Source organism: Megascapheus bottae, chromosome 7 (genome assembly GCF_031878675.1).
Source record: "Megascapheus bottae isolate mThoBot1 chromosome 7, mThoBot2.hap1, whole genome shotgun sequence".
Taxonomy (NCBI): Eukaryota; Metazoa; Chordata; class Mammalia; order Rodentia; family Geomyidae; genus Megascapheus; species Megascapheus bottae.
The window spans coordinates 34,834,211-34,844,613 of NC_143515.1; the positions used below are offsets into that span (position 1 = coordinate 34,834,211).

The 10,403-nt window shown below is 48.5% G+C and overlaps 1 protein-coding gene across 1 annotated transcript; it reads right to left on the reverse strand.

The window, feature by feature from the left end:
* Positions 1–227: 227 nt before the first annotated feature.
* Positions 228–6,822, reverse strand: Ankrd53 (ankyrin repeat domain 53). Its single transcript, XM_090336736.1, has 6 exons — positions 6,464–6,822; positions 6,216–6,345; positions 5,808–6,007; positions 3,810–3,974; positions 3,292–3,412; positions 228–1,155 (listed from the first exon to the last, which is right to left on the reverse strand). The coding sequence occupies exons 1-6, from the start codon at positions 6,670–6,672 to the stop codon at positions 487–489; spliced, it is 1,494 nt and encodes a 497-aa protein (XP_090192862.1). The 5' UTR covers positions 6,673–6,822; the 3' UTR covers positions 228–486.
* Between the last annotated feature and the right edge of the window lie 3,581 nt (positions 6,823–10,403).

Consider the following 10,403-nt stretch of genomic DNA (forward strand, 5'->3'; position numbering starts at 1 on the left):
TCAGAGTATGGAGGATGGCTTCCTGGAGGAAGTTTAAATCACTTTCATCTTTCCCTGGAATACACAAATCCCCCCTCCTTCTTCCCCACGTTGCCCAGGTTTCCCTACACTGCTGACCCCTCCATGGCAGCTGGGAGCAAGGATGGCACCTGTAGCAGCAGGGGTGCTCACACCAGGGTGATATGTTGTCCCTCATGCTATGTGGATCTGGAGATGAAGAACGAGGCTATGAGCCCACAACAGGAAGGACAACCTGAACACAGGACAGAATTTTCCCATGGTGCCTCCGTCCTGGAAACCTTGTCCCCACTGGGCTGGGAGAGGGGTGGATGATAGCATGCTGTGTGCATGTGGGGGCTCTGCCCTAAATTGTGAAGGGAGTCCTGGAATCTGGGTTTGGGAGTAGAGCACTCCTGCTCATTTTTCTCCCCACACAACATGAGTTACCACATTTATATTGTTCAGGAAGAGGCTACCAATATAACTTTATGAGGACTGTGGCGGAGAGGCCAGGAGCACTTGACTTTGCAGTGCTCGCAGGAAGGCTTCATCAAATGTCTCCCGCAGGTTCATGGTCACACTGTCAATCCAGGTGTCTTTGCCCACATACCGCCTGTGGGGCAGGTTCAGTATGCTGATAGCATGTAAGTCCTGGGGCACCATCATCCTGTATGGCTGTGACTTTGGGAACAGCGAGCTGACTATCACGTTCAAAGGCAGCTCAGGTATGGGTGCCACCCACTGGTCATCCACGGTGTGCAGACTTACAAAGCCATGGTCATCCTGAATCACCTCCACGAAGCTGCTGAAATCATGTTCCTGGTTAGCGTCTGGATGCACACCCAGGCGGTAACCCTGTGGGTAGCAGATGTTGGTGGCAGGGGATGAAGCAAGGTTACTGCTAACGTTCCATAACTTGGGCCTCTGGTGGATGGTGGCAGGACTAAAGGGCTTAGGCAATATTTTAGGCTGCAGTAAACTTTGCAGGCGTTCCTCCACACTGTGCTGCAAGCCCTTGGTTCCTGGGGTCTTGGAGTCAAAGGAATGAAGTACAGCACTAGCCTCTTGAGTGGTGCTGGAGATCGGGGGCTGGCTTTGTTTCTTGAGATGGAGCCACTTCTTGAAATCAGTGTCCATCTGAATGCTTTGTTCTTTCTGTATCAACAGAAGAAGTAGAGGGCTGTTCCTATACCTATAGCTATAGGGAACCCTGAATATGATCAATGTCTGCCTTCTGGGAGCCCTTCTTCAGAAGCCCTTGCTCTGAGGAAGCTGCTGGGCCAATGGGAGACAAAGCCTCTCCTATAGGGAGGCCTTTCACCCTTATGGGAAATACATCTGATTTGACCTCTGTTGACCTTGAAGAGGGAGCAGTAGTTCCTGCTTCAAGCTTTGTGGGGCATCTAGTCCTCTCCCCTTATCAGAATTCCTAGTCTTGTACTAGAGATGCAACCTGCAATAAGACATTCTGGATTGATGGGGGGAAAAATAAATGAGAAGTGCAAACTATGTATGTCCTTGACCCCAGAAAGAGAAAGTAAAGGGTTTGGAAGGCCTGGAGTTGGGGGAAGTTGATCTTTGAGATGTCCTGTATGCGTGGATCCAGTCAATGCTGCTCACAGACTATGTGGTAATGACAGAGTTCTGTCCTTGCTTCCACCGGCAGTGAAACTTCCACCTGTCCCAGAACCTCCTCACCCTGCAATCTCAGTGTGTCTCACTTCCAGAGTGTTGCTAAGCAATCAGGTGCTTTGGAGAGATTGACCCAGCTTCAAGAATAGTTTCTGATTAGGCTAAGCCAATCGTCCTAATTCTATCAGCCTTTGCCTCAGACATGAGTCAATCAACATATGGCTTTCCTTTAGTTGCAGTCATTGAAATAGAGTGGACACATGATCCAATTGAAGCCAATGAGAGATTTCCTAGCCAACAAGAGAGTCACTGGTAGGTGTCTGCAAGGGGCTTCTGGAAAGGGTTAGGGCCACAGGAACAGATGGGCTTTGTCTCTTCTGTGACTATCAGAATTTTGTGACAGGCACATGGAATGTAGAGAAATGCAGCTAGAATAGACCAGTCATAGGGTCCTGAAGCTCTCTCCACATTGAGACCTACTTAAGATTGCACGTTATCGTTCTAGTTTTTCTGGTTTCATTTTATTTTGCATCCTATGTAACTGCATTTGCTTAAAGTCCACCCCTGTCCTAGTCAGTCTTTCATTAATATAAATCCCTATCAAATTTCTAGTTTGTCCATCTCTAACAACTGTGGGTGAGTGCTGTAACTAGAACTCAGGCCTACACACTGTCCCTTAGCTTTTGTTTTTGGTCAAAGCTGGCACTCAACTACTTGAACCACAGCCTCATTTCCAGGTTTTTTTGGTGGTTAATTAGAGATAAGATCCAGACTTCCCTGCCTGGGCTGGCTTTGAACCACATCCTTAGACCTCAGCCTCCCAAGTAGCTAGGATTACAGATGTGAGCCACCAGTGCCAACATATGATCCTCAAGTTCTTTGTTTTCACTGTACCCTGTATTCCCATGCTCTCCTATGTCTTCACATGGCTTTTCCTTCTACTCCATCAGGACTTCCGTATGTTATATTGCCAACCCATGTGGCTGCCCATGCTCAAAGACCTGTAAGCATCCCTTCCATCAGAAGGGGGATCATACCTTACCTTCTGCCTTGCTTCTAGGCTTCTTGAATTTACAGTGAGTACTAAGTTTCTGGAGAGGAAGGATGAATTTTTTTTTCTTTTGTGGGCAGTCCTGTGGCTGCCCAAGGCCTGGGTACTGTCCTTGTTTTGTTTTGTTTTGTTTCCCCTCAAGGCTAGTGTGCTTTACCACTTGAGCCACAGCACCACTTCTGGCCTTTTCTGTGTATGTAGTTCCAAGGAGTGGAACCCAAGGCTTCATGGATGCTAGGCAAGCACTTTATCACTAGGCCACACTCCTGGCCTTGAATCTTCTTTTTAACTAATGTATTGGTTACAATGATAAGCAGGGCTGTGGCCTTATTAGAAACTCTCATCCTGATTGGGAAGTGTACCAGAAAGGCCTCATGAATACTTACTAATTTAGGTAACTTCTGCTTTCTAATGATGAACAAGACCTTTGACCTGAAGAAAGGAGGAATTTCAGCAGAGTGGGGAGGGGGGGATATCGAGGGAGAAGAGAGTTCCTACTGTGGGCATGAGTGTCAACCACTCTTGTCACTAATGCAGGTCAATCCCTGCCTGTCTACCCACAAGCCTGTGTAGCAGCAGTGCCTGGCCCTGCGTGGCTTCCCTCTTACTTTGCATTTCTTCAGGTACTCTTGCTCCATGTACATCAGCTCCTCCTTGAGGTGCTTCAGTTTCTTCATCTCACAGGCAAAAGCCTTCTTATCTTGTTTCCACATGGCATCTTTCAAGAACCTGGCACCAGAGTGAGGACATGTCATCCCACAGGTACTTAGCTTCCACCCTGGCAAGAAGGACTGGAGGCTGCTGAAGGTCTAGATAGCATGGGAGGAGCTACCAGAGCAGGGATGAGCAAGAGGACCCATAGACCAGGGGCCCCTGGCATACATTGTCCTTTGAAAGGAAAGCAGAAAGTGTATCATGAAACCCCTCTGAAAGAAGAGCCTCAAGAATAGAAAGAGTGATGCTCAACCTCAAGGGCTGAAGCCTGGCAAAAGTCCTGCCAGTATCCTGGACAGAGAGCTTCCACCACATGTGGTCTCTAGACCCGCCTCCTAAAAGGCTCACTCTGGGAGAGGTCTGGGGGGGAGGGGAGGGTGGCAGGCTGCTGATTTTTTTCTCACACCCTCACCGGGCACAGGAACGGTGGTTCCATATTTTGCAGTAGTCGATGGCCTTGCAGCCTGTGGCATCTTGGGCATGGACATCAGCACCATTCTGCACCAGGACTTCCAGGCATTTCAGCATGCCATCATAGGCTGCCAGGTGCAAGGGTGTGGAATTGTTGCATGTCACACTGTAGAGGGTCCCACCATGAGGAGAGAGAACAGAAAGGACAAAGGTACCTGCTCAGCAGATAGCTGGGCGAGCAAGCATCTAAGGGCTCACTCCAGCACCTCCTACTGGATGACCATGGCCATGTCCCTTTACCTCTCTGGACCTCAAGTTCAGGGACTGAACTAAATGAACAGTGAACATCTTTCTTTAGGAAGCATGTGACAGTTCAGAACTGCTGGAAGGAGAGTTGGGTCCATTTAGAGTTACCAACCTCATCTACTCAGACCAGTCAACCACCTCTGCGTCGTCTTCCAGCTCTCAAGTTCTGCAGACCGAGGCCAGCTCCTCCACCTCATCCTCTGATCATTCCCCACTCCTTCCCAACACACAGCCTTTGACTTGATTTTTTCCTCTCTGCCTGGAACATTTTCCCCAGGTTCATTTCATGCCTGGGCTTACTTAACTTTTAAATTAAACGTCACCTCCTTAGAGGTGATTGCCTCTTCCAAAATAGATCCTCCCAACTCCATCACCCTATTATGCCTTTTGCTGGCCACTCCCCATGTTGTATGGGAATGCTGTCCCTTTCTTTGTTGCTCATTGTCTATCTGTTCCTGCACTTAGAATGTCAAGTCCCTTCATGAGAGTGGGACCCCAATTCTGCCACTCCCTAATTCTGAATGTTTATTAGCACATAGTAATAGTGTGTACTCAATTTTTAAAATATTTTTTCCAGTCCTGGGGCTTGAACTCAGGGCCTGGGTACTGTCATTGGACACTTTTTGCTCAAGACTAGTGTTCTGCCACTTGAGCCACAGTACCACCTCTGGCTTTTTCTGCATAAGTGGTACCAAGGAATCAGATCTAGGGATTTGTGCATGCTAGGCTAGCACTCTATCACGAGGCAATGCTTCTGGCCTCCCAGATAATATTTTGAAAGGAATAGGACTGTTGTTAGAAATACTTGTGTTTCCTCACTCTCAGGCCCTGTGATATTTTTGCTCAAGGTCTCCTGAGTAGCTAGAATTACAGGTGTGAGCCACCAGCATCTGGTTCAAAAATATACTTTTAATAGACTGCAGTGGCCCATCTCTATGGTGAGAATGGCCTTTCTTGATAAATATTTTAAGTGAATACAGTCATTAGTTATAAGTTTCTCAGTTATCATAAGAATCCATGTGATAGATCAATTCAGTTGGTGACACTAGCAGCTTAACTGGGAATTTAAAACACCTGGGTTTCTTTTAAGAGTTCCAAAGCCCAGGACAGGAAGATGCCATAAAATCAAACCACAGTCTTTGGAATGAAACATCAGCATTGAGTTGTTGTTGTTGCCTTGTTTTGTGCCAGTCCCGGGGCTTGAACTCAGCACCTCACACTCTCATTTGGCTTTTTCACTCAAGGCTCAAGCTCTACCACTTGAGCCATACTCATTTCAGGCTCTTTGCTGGAGATTATTCATTTGAGATAGTCTCATGGACTTTTTCTGCCCACAGTGGCTTTGAACCATGACTCTCAGCTCTCCACTTCTTGAAGAGCCGCCAGCATCTAGCTGACATGGTAGGTTTGGAAGCCCTCAAGGTGATTCCAGTGTACACATAGGTCTGGAAAACCCTCAGAGCACTGAGATTGACAGGTTGGGTGACTTCGGCTCCTGTCTTAAAGCTGGAGACACAAACTGGGAAGTTCTACTCACCACGCCCCATCTTTTAACCATGACACTACTGTGGGCTTCACTACTTTCTGTAGAACCAAATCCTCCTTCTCCTCCCCACTCGCCACCTTGCATGGACCTGCCCGCTGGCCTGTCTGCCCGGCTCGGAGCCTCCCTCCTGAGGCAGGCTGGACTCACGCATTGATGTCTGCCCCTCTCTGGAGCAGGTAGTTAAGGCAGGGGACAGCCGTGGTCTTGTTGTCCTTATTGAGGACGAGGTGCAGGGGGGTGCGGCCGTCGTCGGTGGGTAGATCCACGGGAAACTGGTACTCCTCTACCAAGACCTGTATGCACGGCAGCCTGCCGCGCCTGGCCGCTAAATGGATGGCCGTGAAGCCCTGTGGGATTCGGGGTGGGCAGTGGAGGCCCCACAGCCTAGCCCGTGTCCGGAGAGGAGTCGCTCACGCGCCTTTCCCACGCCTGCTGGGTGTCCGCTCACCTGCCCCAGTGGGCGTCCTCTCCGAGGGGGAGTTGGGGCTACTTGGGAGCCCCACTGAAGGAAGGGGGGACCTCGTTCCTGCTTCCTTCCACACCTCAAGGCTTTACCTGGTCATCGGCCAGAATTTCCTTGCGGTCCGGATTCATACAGAACCGCAGCCATTCCACGTTGCCCACGGTGGCGGCGAACAGCTCCGAGTAACACCCGAAGACGCGGTGGTCCCACTGCGAGCCGAGGCTGCCAGCGGCCCCGGGCGGGGGTGAGCGCGGTCACCGCCACGGCCCGGGAGGCGCGCGCGGGCCCCACCCCCTCCGGGGCCTCGGGGACGCCCCCCCCGCCGGGCCGGCCTGCCCACCTGGGCCGCTGGGACGTCGAGTTACTCCTGCTCCAGGTGAGCCTGCGCAGCAGCGAGCTGGGCGCGGACGCCGACCGGGCCCGCCCCGGAACGCTGGCCGAGGACCTGCGGCTGAGGCTCCGGACGGGCGTCCCGAGCTCGGAAGACCGCCGGGCGCCCGCGGCCACGTGCCCCGGGGACGGCCCTCCCTCGCCCGCCGCCGCCGCCATGGCGCGGCCGCCCCCCGCCCGGGAACCGCAACCCGAGCCGCGCACGGCGTTTATCCGGATGGCATTAAGTAGAGAACAGGAAAGGCCGGTGTGGAGATGGCGGCGGCGAGCGGGGGCATCCCGCACGCGCGCGCCTCTCCTCTTCACGGAGCTCTGGTGCCTGCGCCAGCTCTGCTCGCGGTTCGGTGGGCTGACTACGTGATGACACTACAAGAGCCCAGCATCATAATGGATGAGCTGAAGAGAGCCAAACGGCTCCACTCGGACGGGTTTCTGCAGAGGGTTATCAGGTGGGGAGGTTGGAGAAGGCCGCGGGCGACTGCCCCCCCGCGCATAGGGAAGCGGCGGCCGGGAAGCGCAGGGTGGAGGCCCGCCTGGACTGCGCAGGAAGACCTCGTTCCAAACGTAAAATACGACTCCACGAAGGGCCATCGATTCAAATTTCGAATCAGCACTCCAGAAGAGTTGTGCACCCCCTTCCACCGGGAATGAAGCGGACACACCACCCACCAGAAGCTGGCTGTGGGCCAGTCACTCCACTTGGGCTTGTCAGGTTTCTCTTCCTACAAGAACATGTGCATTGCAGGACCAAGCAGACAAGTGAAGTGCTGTCTCTACATTCACTGTTGATTAAAGAACTGGTCAAATCACTGAGAGCATTTGCATATGGTGATTTTAAATGTTTGCTAATCTGATCGTGGAAGTCATATGCTAATGTGGCTTTTGATGAGCAAAGGTTACACATTTAATTATCATTTAATTCTCTTCTGGAAATCATCGGTTTATTCACAATGTTCTTTAAGGGTCTCACTGTGTTTCTTATTGATATATAAAAAACATTACCTTAGTACCTTTTTTTTTTCTGGTGGTGGAACTGGGGTTTGAACCCAGGGCATCTATGTTGCTAGGCAGGAGCTTTACCACTGAGCCACATCTGCCACCTTAGGTATAAACAGTACAGGGCCAGGAGTTTGGCCTAGTGGTAAAGTGCTTGCCTAGCATGCACAAAGACCCATGTTAGATTCCTTGGTACCACATAAATTTAAAGCAAACAAACAAAAAACGGAAGTGGTGCTGTAACTCAAAGGATAGAGCCTTGAGAAACCCCAAGGACTGCTCAAGCCCTGAGTTCAAGCCCCAGGACCGGAAAAAAAAAAAAAAAAAAGATTTACACCAGCATTCAGATTAGTCCATGTGGTTTAGGACCCAGACATGGTACTTTACAAAATCCCCAAGGTGGTTCTCATATGCTGCGAGGACTGAGAACTACATTAAATATTCCTGCCATAGTCTTCCTTCTAGAGAGGCAAGAGGCTGCAGGTGATCTGAGGATAGGGCTCAGGAAAGTGAGCTAGGAGTGCAAGGGTTTTCTGGACGCTTGCTATCTAGACTAATTTGCTATCAAATCTTTATGCCCAACCTCCTTGTCTGAGATGGAAGCACGAGAATCTCTGTCTACTCAGTCCTTACAGAACAACCATAATGGATGGAAATGACTTTTTTTAATCAACTTTTTTTTAATGTTTTTGTCCTTATGGCACACACATATACATGTGTGTGCACATGCACACACACAAACACAAGAAAATCTACTAAATATCATTAATAACAATCGGTGGCATCTGAACTATCACTCATTCTTTCCTTCTCCTATCTTGAAATCACAACAATAGCCAAAGCTTCAATATGAGTGATTAGTTGAGATAGTGTGACTTTTCTCTTCAACTCCTGAGAGATATGATATTTTATTGGGAGAAAGTAACAAGCTGCTTCTCTTTCTTTTCTTTCTTTCTTTTTTCTTTTTCTTTCTTTCTTTCTTTTTTTTTTTTTTTTTTTTTTGGTGGGTCATGGGGCTTGAACTCGGCCTGGGCGTTGTCCCTGAGCTCTTGAGATCAAGGCTACCATCCTACCCTTGAGGTTAATTGGAGACAAGAGTCTCAGAACATTTCGTGCCCAGGCTGGCTTTGAACCTTTATCTTACTCAGACTCCTGAGTAGCTAGGATTACAGGCATGAGCTACTACGCCTGGCTAAGCTGCTTCTCTTTCTTGTTGTCAACTCTGGGCTTTACCAGCTAAATTCTTGCTGAGCACAGCTAAAAAGATTGAGGGATCGCCTTCTCTATCCAGCCCCTAATAAGAAGGCCTTGCACGACATGCTGAGAATATTGGGGTCCTAATCACTCTTGCCACTTTACTCATAGGATCTATACTAGGAGAGGCAAATCAAGGGGACCAGAGGCTACCCCTGCCTTCCTCACAACAGGGTTACCCTCAGCTTTATACAAGATACAAAAAGTTATGCCCAGTCAATTCATTAGTGCTCGAAGCCAGGTGAAGTGGTATGAGCCTATCTATAATCTCAGCACTCAGGAGGTTGAGGCAAGAGGATCACAAGTTCTAGGCCAGTTTGGACCATATGGTAAGTTCTAGATTTGCGTGGGTTGCATAGTCACATTCTGTCTCCAAACAAAAATAAAACACTCTCCAAATATTTTAATCAAAAATTGATTTATTTGTAATAGTGTGGGAACATTGTATGTGTGTGTGTGGGGGGGGGTTTATGGTATTCTAAAAGTGGAGAATGTGGTAGAAAGCAATTAAAAAATAAACTGTAGGTGAGCTAGTTTGCTACAGGGAGCCAGGAAAAGAGTCCTGCTAGGGTCACAACAAACCTTAAAGACTCGCTACAAAAATAACCTTGAAAGATCAGTCTAGGGAGCAGTTTATTCCTTAGGGAATCAGAAAATAGAGCAATAAGCAGGCAATTAGTGAAGACTAAAAGCTGAGGCATCGCAGACAATTTAACCACCAGGAAGCCCTCAGGGAGAGCTAATCAAGAAGATCCTGCTTAAAGCACTGCCATTCAGAGTGGCTATGGCCGAGGATACATTCAGTAGTGGGCATTCAGGCTTCATATGTGGTGGGGAGGGGGAAGAATTCACCAAAATAACTCATCAATAGAACAAAGCTCCAGAGAGAGAAGCAAGAAAATAAAAATATAAAGTTGTCATACTATTACCTAAAATATCCAGTAACCAACAAAAATCAGGATAGGCAAAGAAGCAGGAAACTACAACCCATAACAAAACCAGGCAACAGAAACTTGAAAAAAGTCAGATATCAGACTTTTAGACCAATGCCTGAAAGTACTACTCTAATCATGTTCCCAAAGCTAGAGTAAACACTTAAAAAAATAATGGTAAAAGAGAAACTGGAGATGTAGATTGGTGCTAGAGTGCTCACCTAGCATGTGCAAGGTCTGGACTATTAAAAATGAAGTTCATCTTCCTCACTCTTTCCCCTTTCAAGAAACATTCAGGATATCCTTATAGAATGGGGTGACACCACAGCCTTCAGGAGCAGCAGGCATTCTGCATTTCTCAATGCCTGTTGTCTACTTTCTTTTTTTTTTCTCTTTTGTGCCAGTCTTGAGGCTTGAATTCGGGGTCTGGGAGTCATCCCTCAACTTTTATTTATTTATTTATTTATTTATTTATTTATTTATTTATTTATTTATTTGCCAGTCCTGGGCTTGAGCTCAGGGCTTGAGCACTGTCCTTGGATTTTCTCAAGGCTAGAGCTCTACCACTTGAGCCTCAGCACCACTTCCAGCTTTTTTCTATGTATGTGGTACCAAGGAATCGAACCCGGGTCTTCGTGCATGCTAGGCAAGCACTTTAACCACTAGGTCAAACTCCCGACCCCATCCCTCAACTTTTTTTATTCAAGG

What these genes read in the sequence shown, in the direction of transcription:
- Ankrd53 (XM_090336736.1), bottom strand. Translation starts at nt 6,672, where the DNA reads ATGGCGGCGGCGGCGGGCGAGGGAGGGCCGTCCCCGGGGCACGTGGCC. An exon ending in TCGACGTCCCAGCGGCCCAG is followed by an intron (nt 6,346 to 6,463) that starts GTGGGCAGGCCG and finishes GGCCGCTGGCAG; the next exon opens with CCTCGGCTCGCAGTGGGACC. An exon ending in AACCACCGTTCCTGTGCCCG is followed by an intron (nt 3,413 to 3,809) that starts GTGAGGGTGTGA and finishes CTCTGGTGCCAG; the next exon opens with GTTCTTGAAAGATGCCATGT.